General features: G+C 40.4%; 1 protein-coding gene across 12 annotated transcripts in view; it reads left to right on the forward strand.

Annotated features, from left to right (window-relative positions):
- Window positions 1-16,145, forward strand: part of Tfdp2 (transcription factor Dp-2) — a 119,597-nt gene that overhangs the window by 78,729 nt on the left and 24,723 nt on the right. For 10 of the 12 annotated variants that reach the window (XM_085827915.1, XM_085827919.1, XM_085827914.1 and 7 more), the window contains 3 exons: window positions 1,084-1,187; window positions 9,522-9,643; window positions 12,337-12,384. In XM_085827915.1, coding sequence (XP_085684041.1) covers window positions 1,084-1,187; window positions 9,522-9,643; window positions 12,337-12,384 — 274 coding nt within the window. The remainder of the gene's footprint in view (window positions 1-1,083; window positions 1,188-9,521; window positions 9,644-12,336; window positions 12,385-16,145) is intronic. The other 2 variants (XM_085827917.1, XM_085827918.1) reach the window with 1 other exon arrangement.

The raw sequence follows: 16,145 nt of genomic DNA on the forward strand, positions 1-16,145 counted from the left end.
CAGAGCTTCTGTGGCCAGGTATTGGGCAGGCCTCTGGGCATCTCATAAAACTTCCTTCCTTGCAGCTTTACCGTCAATGAATGGGGCTGCCCTTACTGTATTCCAGAACCTAGCTTAGTCTCTTGCATAAAATTCTAAAAACTTATCAGCCCACAATAGGAAAAAAAAAAAAGTTGTCATCTGGGACACAACAGAACCCAGAAGATATATATAATTGAAAAATTATAGGTGCTTCATAATTGACCTTCTGATCCAAAATGACCTATTGAATTTGCAACTTGGTTCTTGGTGTAGAGGTCCACAGACAAACTCAGATGTCTTCAGACCTTAGCTGGATGCCATGAGGGATTATTTAGCTTTTGACTCTTTTTTTCTTGTCTAAGAGGTAGCAGCAGCAACAGTGCCTACCTTCTGGGCAGCTTCTTTCTTGGCATGATGAGCCTGCATCCAGATTTTTTAAAATTACATTTATTTATGTGTGCGCGTGCACATATTTATATGTGCACTCATTTTCCTTTTACCATGCCAGTCCTGGGGATCAAATTTAGGTCCTTAGATTTAGCAGCAAGTGCCTTAATTCACTGAGCCATCTTGCCTCCAATTCTAGATCCTTCCGCTGTAATGTTCTATACGAGGATTACAGGTATCCACTGCCATGTACATCATCAATCTTGAGAAAATAAAGATATAATTTAGGCTGTTTGATAGGAAGTTTGGCATCCAGTTGGAAAAGTTAGGGAATCCAGTCTGGGCTGATAAGGTTTGTATGTATTTCAATTAAGACTTTTTTGTTTTTTTGTTTATTTTGTTTGGTTTTTACAGACAGGGTTTCTCTGTATCCCTGGCTATCCTGGAATTCATTCTATAGACTAGACTGGTCTCAAATTCAGAGACCTACCTGCCTCTGCCTCCTAAGTGCTGGGATTAAAAGTGTGCTCTACTACCCCAGGTATACTATGCCTCCAAATGTAGATTAGTAGAATGGAATAGGACCATTGGGGTGTGTGTGTGTGTATAGACACACACACAAAAGTCAACTTGATACCACAGAAGACTGACTTCTTACTTAACTTGTCTTTTCAGGTAACATTTCACTTGTTGCCTTTCCAGTTTCAAGCACCAACTCACCAACAAAGATTTTACCGAAAACCTTAGGGCCAATAAATGTGAATGTTGGACCCCAAATGGTAAGAAAATTATTAAATTTCAGAATTGACACTTTGCTCAGGCAAGACTAATTTATAGATAATTATGCTGAAGATGTTTGATCAAATATTCTATTTAATTTTAGTTATCTCATTTACCCTAAATAAAAGTTTTGGTTTTTATCTCAGTATAATTAAGTATTAATTATATTAATAAATATTAATGTTTTGTGTTCTTATGTTTAATTTTAACATTTCAATCCGTGGATTCTGAATGTGTAATATTAAGGTTTTTCTCCCTTTATGAGGCCTTTGTTGTTTAATTAACTTGAAATCTATTGTATTCTACCAGTCTTACAACTTTTATGGAAACCATGTGTGTGCATATAAATTGAGTTGTAACTGAATAGTTGAATTTATACTTGGAGTTATAGATTTCAGGTTTTTCATTAAATTAAATCATTAAAGATTGTTATAGGTAATAATGCATGGGCTCACATTTTGGGAGGCAGAGGCTGGAGGATCACCACAGGTTCCAGGATAACCAGTCTATTTAGTGAGTTCCAGTCCAGAGAATTACATAGTGAGACCCTGACTGCAGAGAAAGGCACGGGGTAGAGCCGGGAGAGAACAGGGAGAAAGGAAATGGCGTGCATACAAATAACCAAGGAAGTAACTGTGTGCCATTTTAATTCTCAACCCTAAAATTACTGGATGAAAAATGAGCATGCGTATGTTTCTTTAAAAGCATTATTCCTGCTAGAGCTTGAAATCTGTAGTCCTCTCAGAAAACCTTGTTTATAATTACAGTTGCATTAGATTACTCTGACCAATCAGGTGTAGTGGCGCATGCCTGTAATCCTAGCACTTGGGAGACAGAGGCAATTGGATCTCTGTAAATTCCAGGCCAGTCTGGTCTACAAAGCAAGTTCAAGAACAGCCAGGTCTAGCACAAAGAGAAACCATGTCTCCAAAAATCAAACCAAAACAGAACAAAATCACTCTGCTCGGGTTTGATGGTTCTTGCCTGTAAACCCTGCTCTCAGGAAACTAAGGCAGGAGGATCTTAGTGCATTTGAAGCCAGGAGGACTCTCTCAAAACACCTACTACAGGGGACTAAAGAGATGGCTCAGTCCTTAAGAGCACTGACTACTGCAGAGGGACTGACTTGATTCCCAGCCCCTATTTCTGAGGCCCACAACTGTCTGATAGTCAGGGGATCCAACACCCTCTTCTGGCCTCCATGGCATCAGGCATGTAAGTGGTGCACAGATGTACATGCAGGCAAGATACCCATACATAGAAAATACCTACTGTTAAAAACAAACAGACCAACAAAAAAAGTAAAATATCTTAAATCTTAATATTTTTATTTTAAATTATTTATTTACTGCATGTATACATGTGCACTTAAACACATGCCACAACGTACAATATGTGTAGAGGTCAGATGATAACTTGCAGGAATAGGTTCTGTCCTTCCACTATGTTTTTTCCAGGAATCGGAACTCACGTTGTCAGGCTTGGTGACAGTGCCCTCCCAGTGAATCATTTCAAATACGTAAATATTAAAGAGTAATTCTCACTTATAGAACAGTACCAATACATTTTGCTTATGACACAGAGCATTCTGTGGACTATTTTGAATTCAAAGTTTAAATAGAACTATCTTTTAACATTCTTACTGGTTTCAGGAAGTCTTTAAAGTATTATAAGCATGACATTTCCTAGGGTCAGTTGAAGACTGTTAATCATCTGAACATTTCAAGTTAAAGATAAAACACAATTTACTGTAAGTATGTGAAGAATGTGATCTAGCTCTAGACCCCATAGAGACTGAGCCTCAAATAAATTGTCCCCATTTGGAAGTGCTTGTGCCCTTCTCTCTCAGCCACTACAGTAGATACAGATAAGACATTTAGCTAAAGTCTCTACTTTGAAATAGGATTATGTAAGTACTAAAATTCCTTAGTCATCATCTGTGTGGCTCCAAGGTGCCTGTGTACAGTGCAGGCATGGTAGTCACGCCTTCAGAGGGTACAGATGGCACCACCTTGATAGCAGTATCCATGTACCATCTCCACTAGGCTACAGAATGCTGATGCCACTTAGATTTTAAAGAACCTTTGAGGGAGCCTCAGGGACTAGGTAGAGAACTATTACTATTGCCACTGAAGAGAGACCTCATTAGAATGCTGAGGGGAAGCTATGGGAATGGGGCCACCCTCAAACTAATTGCCACCAGCAATAAATAGGGCCACCACCCTTAGCAACTTGAATACTTCCCTTGGAATTTTAAGGACTTTACTGGGGCTAAACCTGAATTTATAGTTTCTAAACTGAAAAGAATTTTAGGCTTAATTAGTGTATAAAGCAGAATTGGAGATTTTATTATAGATACTGTATTTTGATAGACTTTTATGTGAATGGGTATTTTTCTTGTGTGTGTATCTGTGCATCATGTGCAAGCAGTACCCATGATGGTCAGAAGAAGGCATAAGTTCTCCAGAAATGATGTTAACAGGCTGTTGTGAGTAACTATGCAGGTGCTGGGAATCCACTCGTAGCAAGTGCTCTTAACCACGAGTCTTCTCTCCAGCCGCACTATTAAAGATATTCTATGACAGGTTTGAACATCAGGGTTAGGAGGGAGATTCGCAGAATCAAGTAAGGCACATTGGAGAGTATGCTATAGGGTGCTCTGTGAGTAGCAGCTCACAGTAGTTAGATGAAGCATTTTTGTGGGATTTGAAGTTAGTTTGTTATAACTGGGTGGTTCCTGAGGGGCACCTGATAGTTAATAAGATAAAGTCCAAGCCCACAAAAAAAAAAAAAAAAAAAAAGCCGGGCCGGGTGGTGGTGGCGCACGCCTTTAATCCCAGCACTTGGGAGGCAGAGGCAGGCGGATTTCTGAGTTCGAGGCCAGCCTGGTCTACAAAGTGAGTTCCAGGACAGCCAGGGCTATACAGAGAAACCCTGTCTCGAAAAAACCAAAAAAAAAAAAAAAAAAAAGCCGGACGTGGTGGCGCAGGCCTTCAATCCCAGCACTTGGGAGGCAGAGGCAGGCAGATTTCTGAATTCGAGGCCAGCCTGGTCTACAGAGTGAGTTCCAGGATAGCCAGGGCTATACAGAGAAACTCTGTCTCAAGGTTCTCAGGCAAAGTCTGGGGAATGGGATGGGGCTACCCAAGGCCATACACATTTAAGCTTTAGGCCTAGTTTATTGCTACCTTAAGATAAAAATGACTACATGAAGAAATTATTTCTGTGTTCGTAACCTTCATAGCAAATGCTGATGAGCTAGAGTTCTTACTTTCTTACTTTTCATTTGGCAGGAGACTTTAATCCTGGGTGGTAGCTACTTATGTCCCCCAAATTTCCCTGTCTTTCCTGCCTCAGTGGTGTAGAGAAAAAGCATTCTACAGTGTAGATCCTACAGCCCCATGGGGAGATGGTGTGGGCTGGGACCTTACAGACATCAAATCCCTCAGGAGCAAATTGGTAAAGGCAGTTAACTCTGATTTAATGCTGATTTCAGCAAGCTTGTGTAGTGCCTCTGCCTTATTACAGAAGCAGCCGCTGGAGGCCCTGGGGTTAGCGTACCTGGTCAAGGCAGTATCAGAAATGTGTGTGTCCACTTCTACTAAGCTGCTTTGTTTGTTTTCCCTCCTTGATTACATTTAATCCAAGGTCTCTGGCTCTAAGGAGTTGGCAGTATTGAGGGAAGTTGTGAGTTCTGGTGCCCAGAAGTCAAGCTTAGCACAATTTATAGCCTCCACATTGCCTTTGGCTAGAGATATATGGGGCTGTAACAGTGAAGATATGCAAGGAGAGGCTCTACAGGTATACAGGTATATTATCGCATTAAGAATATAATTATTGCCAGGCATGGTGGCACACGCCTTTAATTCCAGCACTTGGGAGGCAGAGGCAGGCGGATCTCTGAGTTTGATGCCAGCCTGGTCTACAAAGCAGGTTCCAGGACATAGAACAGGACACAGAAAAACCCTGTTTAAAAAGGGGTGGGAATTTTTTCATTTTCTTAACTTATCTTCAGGCTAATGAGCTTTTCTAAAGAATGGTCTCCTGGCCAGGTGACTGAACAGATCCAATTGGAATAATGTAGTTTATTTAAAACATTATGTTATCTTTTCTGTGTATGGCTGTTTTGCCTGTATATATGTCTCTGTCATCTGTGTACAGCACCCATGGAAGTAAGAAGTCGTCAGATCCCCTGAAACTATAGTTATAGTTGTGAGAGCTGTCACGTGGGTGTTGAAAATTGAACCCTCAAACTCAAAAATCCGCCTGCCTCTGCCTCCCGAGTGCTGGGATTAAAGGCGTGCGCCACCACGCCCGGCTCTTAAATGTAAAATATTTGGTTAATATTCTTTGGTCTAAAAGTAGATTCAACAATCTACCCCTTTATCCTGTTATTTCTATTTTTGGTTGTGAGCCTAGCCTTTAATGGCTGAGCCATCTCTCCAGCTCATATCCTGTTATTTCTAACTCCCCTCTCTTTCTCTAACACTAGATAGGAGAGAGAGAGAAGGATAGAGGAAAGAAACAGAAATCCCTGAATCTAACCTCCCTGACCAAGACCACTAATAATTCTCCCACCGAGTAACCAAATCCACCCACATCACTTTTTGGGAATGAGATGTCATTCTCTTAAAATTGCTTCCTGCAATCTGGGGGTGTCATTCCCTTTTAGGAGTCCGTATAAAATTGGGACATGGCCAGTCTCAAGAAAGCTAGCTGTAACATTTGTTGTCCAGTCCCTCTGTGATGGGAAAGTGCAGGGCTTAAATGAAGTCCTGACTGTTTGACTGGAAGTAGCAGGATGCTGGAATAAATATGTCTCAGCATCCTTCAGGGTGAGTCTTGTCAGGGCCGCTCTAACATCACTGGTGTTTGGTTGTTTGTCTCTGTGAACCTACAAGCTTTTAACTGTAATACACATTTTTGCATGGATGCATGTTTGGAATATACAGTATGTACAGTCCAGTTAAAGGTGATTCTTTGAGCAGGCAAAAGTTAGTTTGGACTATATAACCAACCTGTAATACAAATTTTCATCTATGCCATTTGAAGGATGGCATGTAATAATTCCTGAAGATTCTGTAGCCAACAAGATCTGTTGGCTTTACAGAGACACTGTCATGCGTCAGCCTGTCTCAGAAATGTTCCCAAGTACAGAGGGCAGCACAAACTTTACCTGTTTTATTCTTCTTGGTTTCTCTCATCCTGCCTATAGCAGGATGGGACCTTCAGAAGGTCTGTCAGATCTAATCTTTATTATGATGGAATCCCTAGCTTTTCTTTTGTTAAAACCAAAACAAAACCTCTTCTCTAACGTAACATAGTTTCTACCTTCCACTAAAGACATCCTTATAATATATAGGTTGGTTTATTTCGGCACTTTACCCTCATAGCCCAATGTCTCTCAGTAGCTCTTGTTTTTTACTCCTTTGAAGTATAGCTAAATTCTTTCACAGTTGTCCAACTTGTAGGATTATGAGATATGCCAGTAACATGTTTTCTGCCATAATATCTAAAATATTGTATTCTAAGAATACATATATTAAAGCTTCATCAACTTCAGTCTGTAAAGGCATTTCCAAGATAGCCACCATCTCTAATAAATGTGCAGTCTCACAATCAGCCTTTTTAGAATTCAAGGCAGAAACATTGAAATCTTGAGTATCAATTGTATGATGTATTAAAATATGTACATATATTAATTCTCCAAACTCTATAAAATGAACTACATAATCTATTGTATGACATTGTTCTGAACATAATCTTTATTCTTAACTCAGCATAGTCTCTTTATTTAGGGATTTAATAGGTTGGCATTCTGCAGTCTTGTCACAAGGTGGCTCTGTAGGCTTTGGATTGGATTCCTCCAAAGATCCTTTTTCTGAGAGGATTTTACAATCCATTTATTATTATTGCTAACACTCTGGCATTTAATATTTCAATCTTTTCCTTTTGTAAGTTTGCTTTCTTTTGATTTTTAAAAAAGGGATATATAAAATTGCAATTATTATTGAAAAATAATTATTTGTATGATGATAAGTGATGGGGTCTAGATGCATTGTGTCATTGTGTTTTCCATTTTTTAACACAGGAGGCATTTTTCTTTTTAATCCTTCTCTTCTTAATGACTTTCCAAGTATCTTAAGAAGTCCGTTGAGGGCTGGTGAGATGGCTCAGTGGGTAAGAGCACCCGACTGCTCTTCCAAAGGTCCAGAGTTCAAATCCCAGCAACCACATGGTGGCTAACAACCATCCGTAACGAGATCTGGCGCCCTCTTCTGGAGTGTCTGAAGACAGCTACAGTGTACTTACATATAATAAATAAATAAATCTAAAAAAAAAAAAAAAAAGAAAAAAAGAAAAAAAAAAAAGAAGTCCGTTGAGTTTTTAGTTTTTCTATTTCCATGTGTCTGTAGCTGGTACCTGCCAAGTCTCCCAGCCACTCAGCTAACTCCTTGCACTGGCTGTTAACTTCTTGTTCCACCCATTTGGTCAGTCCCTCTCTCTGACTCCAAACTGCTGCAGGCTGCGTTTTCCCCACCAGCTGCCTAGCTCTCGCTTTCATGCTCCAACCCTTCTCTGGAACCCTGTTGTGCTTGGGAGATGCTCTGAGGCTCCAGTACCCGCCAGCTGAGTTAGCTCATGGGCCTCCTCTTAAAAGAGCCTCTCAGGCTAGGAAACTGCTCCAGGAGGTGTGTGGAAACACAGGGGTTTTTCTCAGCTCTAAGTCTGGATTCTCAGAAGCCAAAAGGGGTGTTCAGCCAGGTACAGAGGTTGATGATAAATGACTGTCAAAGGAACTAAAGATACTCCAGTATCATTTTGGCTCTCTATCTGTAACATTCTAACTCTCCACTGACTTGAAATTCTGAAGTTTAGATCAGTACAGAAGGCACATTTGGCTTTTTCTTTTTTCTTTTTTTAAACATTTATTTGTTTGTTTGTTTATTTATTATATGTAAGTACACTGTAGCTGTTTTCAGACATTCCAGAAGAAGGCATCAGATCTTGTTAGGATAGTTGTGAGCCACCATGTGCTTGCTGGGATTTGAACTCAGGACCTTCGGAAGAGCAGTCAGTGAGTGCTCTTACCTGCTGAGCCATCTCTCCAGCCCCCATTTGGCTTTTTCAAGGAACTTAGTTTTTGCATTGTGTAACAATCCAGATTATATAATGGTTTTGTATGTATATTGGGTTCTGAAGATCTAATTTACTGTTATCACTAGGTTACATAAGTCGGGCTCCACTACAATTGTGGACTCAATTTCAAATGAAGCTTTTATTTCCCTCTTAAGGGTACCGGTTGGAGGGTTTGTTTGCTTGCTTTTAGTATAGTGTCTCATTTGGTAGCCCTAATTGGCTTCAAACGTGCTAACATCCTCCTACTTCTGCCTCCCAAGTACTAGAATTAAAAACTGATTTGTGTACGAGCATGTTACATACATGTGTGCTTGAAGGCCAGGAACATGCATCAGTTACCTTGCTATATTCTCTCTGCCAATTTGAATGCATGAGTCAGGGCATCTCCCTGAACTTGGAGCATGCATATTTTCAGCTATACTAGAAGCACTAACAGTTCCTCTCTCCCTAATTCCCTCAGAACTGGGCTTACAGGTAAGTATGCATGGTATGCCCAGCTTATTATTTGATGGTATTCAAACCCCTGACCTTACAGTTACACAGCAAGCACTCTTAACCAGGGTGCCATCTCTCCAGCTCCCAAAGTGCTTACCACATAGGAAAAAAGCTTTTCATTTTTCTGACAGTAAGAAATTGTCAGTTGTCAAGTTAATCCTTCTAAATTGCTGTTCACTTACTTGAATCTACACTGTGACATCATATCAGGAATCAGGGTACTGCTGTTTTAAGATGCTAGGATAGAATTTAACCAAAGGTACTAGTGATTGCTTAGATGATCATCATTAAGAGCTCTTGTTGGCACTTCTTCCCCATATGTTAGCCAAAAGCATCCTGTCTGTCTGTCTATTATATGGGTCTTTTACCTGCATTTGTGTCTATGCACCATTTGTGTACCTGATGACTGAAGAGGCCAGAAGAGAGCATTGGACCCATGGAATTGGAGTTACAGATGGTTGTGAGCTACCATCACCATGTGGGTACAGAGAATCAAAACCAGGTCCTCTGGAAGAGCAGCCAGTGCTCTTAACTGCCACCTCCAGCTCCCCCTTCCTTTTTAAAAAGTTGCCGGAACTCTATATGTAGTAGATCAGACTAGCCTCAGGCTCACAGAAATCCTCCTGCCTCTGCTTCCCCAGGGCTGGAATTAAAGGCTTGAATACTTACATTTTATTTTCTTGTTACCAACCTTACAGATTATAAGCACACCACAGAGAATTGCCAATTCAGGAAGTGTTCTGATTGGGAGTCCATATACCCCTGCACCCGCAATGGTCACTCAGACTCACATAGCTGAGGCTGCTGGCTGGGTTCCCAGGTAAGAGTGTCAGAAATTACTGTTTCTAAGCCTCCCACCCCCTTACTAGCTTGCTGTCTTATCTTCTTCCGACTCCCTCTTTTTATATTTTACATGTATTTATTTTGTAAATGTGCACAAATAATAAAATGGAGTCTGTGTGGAAGTCTGTGTGGAGGAGAACTTTGAGAGTCAGTTCTCTGTCCATTGTGTGAGTCCTAGAGAGCAAGCTTAGTTTCTCCATCTTGCCTCTCTATCTGCCATCTCACCAGCCCAGAGATTTTTATTATGTATATGTGTGTATGTAGGGAGTGGAGTATGTGACCAAGGGTACAGGTGCCTGCTGAGTCTAGAAAACAGCATTGGCTCCCTGGAACTGGAGTTACAGGCGCTTGTGATCCACCCAACGCAGATGCAGGAAACTAGGGAACTGCGGTCCCTAAGAGATCTGCATGGACTCTTTAACAGCAGAGCTGTCTCTCCAGAAGGTTTTTTTTTTTTTTTTTGGTTTTGTTTTTTTGGTTTTCCGAGACAGGGTTTCTCTGTGTAGCCCTGGCTGTCCTGGAACTCACTTTGTAGACCAGGCTGGCCTCAAACTCAGAAATCTGCCTGCCTATGCCACTTGAGTTACTGGGATTAAAGGCATGAGCCACCACTGCCCAGCCAGAAGTTCTTTTTTCAAAGTTTTGTGTCTGTGTGTGTGATGTATGTGTTCATGTTTGCATGAGCATATGTATTTGTGAATATACATGTGTGTGCGTATACACATATGAAGGCCAGAGGTTAACACGGGGTGTCTACATTGATTGCTTGCCATTGTATTTACTAAGGGGTAGTTTTTTCTTGAAGTCACCTTGCTGATTTGGCTAATCTACCTCACCATTTTGCCCCAATAATCCCCTAACTTGGCCTCTAGAGTAAATGCTGGAATTACAGGCAGGTCACCCTAAAGACATACCTTTTATGTGTGTGCTAGGGTGTGGTCCTTGGGCTTGCATGGCAAGTGTCTTATACTCTGAGCCTTTTCTCCAGCCCTGTGTTCTCTTGTTTTGTTAATCTAGTTCTATTGGTTGGTTTTGGGAGGGGGATTTATTTATTTTGTTTTGGGAGGTCTTAAGATGGTGTCCTGGTCAGACTGCCTGCACCTCTGGGATTTCAGGTTGCTCAGAGGTTGCTGGGTTTTGCTGGTTGAGACAGAGTCTTGGGATATAACTCTGGCTAAGCTGGTACATGATACATAGTGCAACTGCCATTGAACGCTTAGGGACCCTTCCGCCTCAGCCTTTTGAACATTGAGATTACAGTTAATTGTTCTGATACCCAACTGGTTTAGATCCTTACAAACTAATATATTGCTTTAAAATCACCAATTATAATCAGGCTCAGTCTGTAGCCCAAGCTTGCCTCCAGCCTGGAGTTGCCCATAGGCAGGTACCAGCATGTCAAATGAGTACAACCATGTGTAAGCTGAGAAAAACAATTTAACTTATAACTAGATCTCCTGACTTTAAAATTCTAAAATAGGACTACTTTTATGATCATAATATTTAGCTGCTTTGGAGATATAAAAATGAATTTTACATTGTTTTGATACATGAGGAAGGAGTTGTGTTCAGTGTTGGTTTCACTCACGAGTGTTCCTTCAACTTTCCTAAAATTCAGGAAAGAAACTAGGAAAAGAGGACAAATGTATTAACATTTTCATGAAAACCTCCCTTGATTTTTTAAAAAATAAATATAGGCAATATTTCTTTTGTTACCATTTTACCACCATTCCTACCAAACCCCTTTTCATCTTTGTTTATGAAATGCTTTCTGCTAGCCTTTCTTCTCTGTTTCCTAGGCACCCTATCTTCTATAAAAGGTAATTAACAGGAGTGCATTGCAGTAATCCCAGAACTGGGGAGACTGAGGCAAGATAACCAGAGAGGCAAAATGAGAGCTCCTGGGGGCAGCCTGGGTCACATAGGAAAACCATGTCTCTCTCACAGGGGTGGAGTTTGGGGATAGAGTAGAAGCTTGCAAGAAGGAAAAGCAAAGCTGAAGAGGAGGCTAAGTCCTTAAGAACACGTGTTCTTACAAAGTCACAGTTTGGTTCCTAGCACCCACATCGTATGGCTCATAACCACCTAACTCCAAGACATCTGACACTACCTTCTAGCCTCTGTGGGCACCCACATCCCTGTGGCTTAGACACACATAGACACACACATACACATAAATAAAAATTAAAAGGGTGAAAGGAAAATATTAAAGGAATACTCCAAACCTTATTTTTATCACTGTTGAAGTTTTATTACTTGAGGAGTTAAATACTTGGTGACGTACTGCTTGGGTTCCAGCCTGTGAGTGTGGAACAAACAAACTGTAAAAGCCACCTCGTTTCAAGGCTACGCTCCATTGCAGTAATAGCCCTGTCAAGTGCTTCATGCTTCATTGTCATATACGCATTGACAGACGTACATTCAATTCATATACTATAAAGACAAAACAGTTTTATAAAGAGTAATTTGTAAATCTATACTGTTTTTCTCCCCAAGTATTCATTGAACTTATGCCAATTTTGTATTATTATATTGTCATATCTTTATCTCATGGTGAAAATAAGTTTTCTTTTGTGTACATTCAGTGTAGAGTGAGACAGTTTATAATAGATTATTTAAGAAGTAGAGTTGTGTTATGTGTTGTGCTAAGCTGTCTTTTTGTCTTTTTAGTGATAGAAAACGAGCTAGAGAATTTATAGACCCTGACTTTTCAGAAAGGTGAGTAGCAGCGTGCTTTGTTTCAGATTCCACTACGGAAAGAGGGGCGTTGCCTTTGCAGTTTTAACTTTATTTAGTTTCTACCATCATTTCATTCTACACTGAGATTTTCAATTCTCTTATTTGCAGTTTCGTTAGATAGCTTGTGACATTTGTCATTTAGGCCCCTCTCTAGTTTTGGCAAAGACAGTGTTCTTCCAAAGCGAGTGCATTCCATAGTACCCTAACTTATCCAAACTTTTAAACAGTTGTTGAGATTTTTTTTCAGTTTGTTTGTTTTGTTTTGCTTTGCTTTCAAATAGTTCTAGATCATAGTAAACACTTCCCTAGCCACTTTTCAGGGCATGAGGTCATCTTTCCTTAGAATATCAGTGCGTGATTCTCCTTCCTGGTTGTGTATCAGAAGCACATAATGTATAAATATCTCTCAAGTCAGTTACCTCTGGCATTAAGGACTGTCAGTTAAAAAGCTGGGAATATGACTCAGTAGTGCAGCTCTGTATGATGTTAATTAGTCCCAGTTCCATTCTCAGCACTAGTGGGGAAAAAAAGAAAAGAGCTATTGGTTTAGAGCCCTTATATAAGCCTAAGTTCAAAACAACATGCTGCCTGCTGTACTGGGTACCATATTAGTATTACAGTGTATTAAAATGTGAGTTGTCATTTCAGGGTCCATTGACCTGATAAGATGATTGTTCCATTAATAAAGCCTTGCCAGTGCTTTTTACAACACCCCTAACTCTTAGGGAATTGTAAGCCAGCCTGGGCTAGTGTGAGACCCTTTCCTTAACGGAAAAAATAAAATAATAGAATCTTATTCTAGCAACAAATAGAAATAGTTAACGAACTTACTAAAAAATACTCATTAGCATTAGTCAGTAAAAAAAATTAAAAACAAGTGAAAATCATAATGTAGTACTCATTGTATCTACCAAATCGCTACCAGGAAAAAGACACTATTGATTTCTGCAAGAATATGAAGCACCTAAATTGCTCCTGTGCTACTGAAGGCAGTACAAATTATCACAATAATTTTTGGAAGTTGGCACTATCTATAAAACTAAATATAGATAAACCCTGAGTTATTAGTGTTGTAAGTATGTACTGAATAGGAATTCATGCATATACCCATAAATATTAAAAGTTTCCTTAGATGTATTTACTTTTATGCATATGAGTGTTTTGCCTACACACACACACACATTCTGTGCCGAAAAGACATCAGATTTCCTGGTGCTGGAGTTTAACAGATGGTTGTAAGCTACCAAGTAGATGCTAGAAACCAAACTGGGTCCTCTGTAATGGCAGAGGACCTACCTAACTATCCTAGACTCTCTCACACACACTCCTACCTAATGAAATAAGGGTTTGGGGGGACTGTTTTGTTGGTGGTTTTATATTTTTTGGTTTTGTGTGTGTGTTTTGGGGTGTGTGTGTTTCTCTTTGCTTTTCATTTTTGAGCCTCCCAAGTGTTAGTATTACAGGTATGTGTCATTTGTGTCATTGTGCTTGGCTCTGTGTGTGTATGTGTGTGTGTATGCATGTGTGTGTATATGCATGTGTGTGTGTGCGCGCTTGTGTGTCACATACATGTGGGTGCTCTTGAAGGCCAGAGAGAGCATTGGATCTCCTAGAACTGGAGTTGGGGTGGCTATGGGCTGCATGATGTGGATGCTGGAAACTGCTGAGTCATCTCTCTAGCCCTAACATTTTCAAAATTACATTGATTGATTGACTGATTGATTGATTTCGTGTTTATCAGTGTTGGTGTGCATATGCCACTAAACAATTATGTAAGTCAGAGGACAATTTAATGGAATCAGTTATTTTCCTGTTTGGGTTCCAGGTCTAACTGGGGTCATTGGACTTGGAGACAAACACCTTTATCTATTGAGCCCTCTCACCAGCCCCTCAGAGTGTGCCTACTACTACTTAAACCCTCAATTCAGGCTTTGCTATTTCTGTTTCTTTCTTTCCATGTCAATCAGATTCTTTGTTTTACTGCTTTTTGCCTTTCAAGTTTTGCAGTTCTGTCTGTTCCTCTTCCCTTCCACTGACCCAGTTCCACGTCATCAGCTCAGCTGTTGTAGTAGGCTTCTTAGCTGACTTTTCTTTCACCTCCTATTTTCCCATAAATTTACCTTCCACTTTAACACAAGAGTTTTTGCCTAAGTCAGTAAGTATCTCACTGTGCAACTCAAAACCACTTAGTGGTTTCACTCCATTTTAAAAGTAGCCTGTAAGATACAGTGCCTGTACTTTGGGATCCATTAATGAGCCTTTCCTAATTGTATTCGTTATTGTTCTCTAAAGGAACAGAAGTACTTGAAAGAATACACACACACTAAAAAGCAATTTAGACTGGTTTATAGGGTGTGGTCTGGGTAGTCCAGCAATGGCTGTTTCATAGTGGAAAAAGCCAAGAAGAATAGTAATTCAGTCTGTGAGTCCCTCCAGTCTGGAGCTGGAGTTCTGGAAGGTTCCTGGTCTTTGGTGAATGTTGAAATCCTGAAGGAATTGGATCTAAAACTATTGAAGGAATGCCTCAGCCATAGGACAGATGAGCTCGCCAGTGAGAACAAGGATAAGAAGGCAAAAGGCAGAATTTCCTTATTGCATGTTCTTTATCTGGGCTGCCACCAGAATGTATGGCTGAGAATTATGGTGAATCTCTTTGTTTCAAATAGTCTGATTAAGAAAATCCCAATGTGCCGGGCGTGGTGGTGCACGCCTTTAATCCCAGCACTCAGGAGGCAGAGGCAGGCGGATTTCTGAGTTCGAGGCCAGCCTGGTCTACAAAGTGAGTTCCAGGACAGCCAGTGCTATACAGAGAAACCCTGTCTCGAAAACCAAAAAAAAAAAAAAAAAAAAAAAAAAAAAAAAAAAAAAAAAAGAAAATCCCAATGATCTGGGCAAGATGGTGCACACCTTTGATCCCAACACATGGGAGGCAGAAGCAGGTGGATCTCTTGAGTTCAAGGTTAGCCTGGTCTACAGAGTGAATTCCACGTCACCAAAGCTGTTACACAGAGAAACCCTGTCTCAAAAAAACAAAACAAATAGAGGGAGGGAGAGAGGGAGAGAGGGAGGGAGGAAAAATCTGAAGGCAGATGGAACTGGATCTTTATGAGTTTGAGGCTAGCCTTCCCCATGTAGTGAGTTCCAAACTAGCCAGAGATACCTAGTGAGACCCTGTTTGAAGAAATAAAAATTAGAAAAGAAAACTAGCAGCTTGGGTTTTAGTTAATTATAGATGTAGTCAAGTTGACAATCACAGCAGGAATGTAGGGAAACGAAGGAAAATGTCTTTTTGAAAGAACATGGTTAGTGCCTTTTTTGTACATAACACAGAACATGTAAATAATTTGTTAATAAGTCAGATTATGCTGATGAACATGATGCGATGAAGTCAGACTCGTTTGCCTCGTTGTTAAGGCACAGCCTGGTCTTCATTGTTTCCGTCATGGCTCACCTCGCATGCTGTACTGGCTGACTCTGCCCTGCTTGTTTTGTGTATTCTGTTTTCTCCGTTCTGTATTTCTGCTGCTTCTCCTGACTAAAGCTCGACTCACATCCTTCCTTTGGCCTTTGCTCAATGTCGGTGACTCTCCCTGCAAGTCATCTTCCTGCAGGTTAGAATAGCTGTCCATCTTCACACTTCCCACAAAGCATTGCAATAACTGTGGCCTGGCACTTTTACCTTTCGTTATGTGTTTTATCATCATGCTCTAAGACTCATTGAGGAAAAGAATTTCACTGGC

Source organism: Mus caroli, unplaced genomic scaffold (genome assembly GCF_978045245.1).
Source record: "Mus caroli unplaced genomic scaffold, Mus_caroli_1 scaffold_11, whole genome shotgun sequence".
NCBI classification, from domain to species: Eukaryota; Metazoa; Chordata; class Mammalia; order Rodentia; family Muridae; genus Mus; species Mus caroli.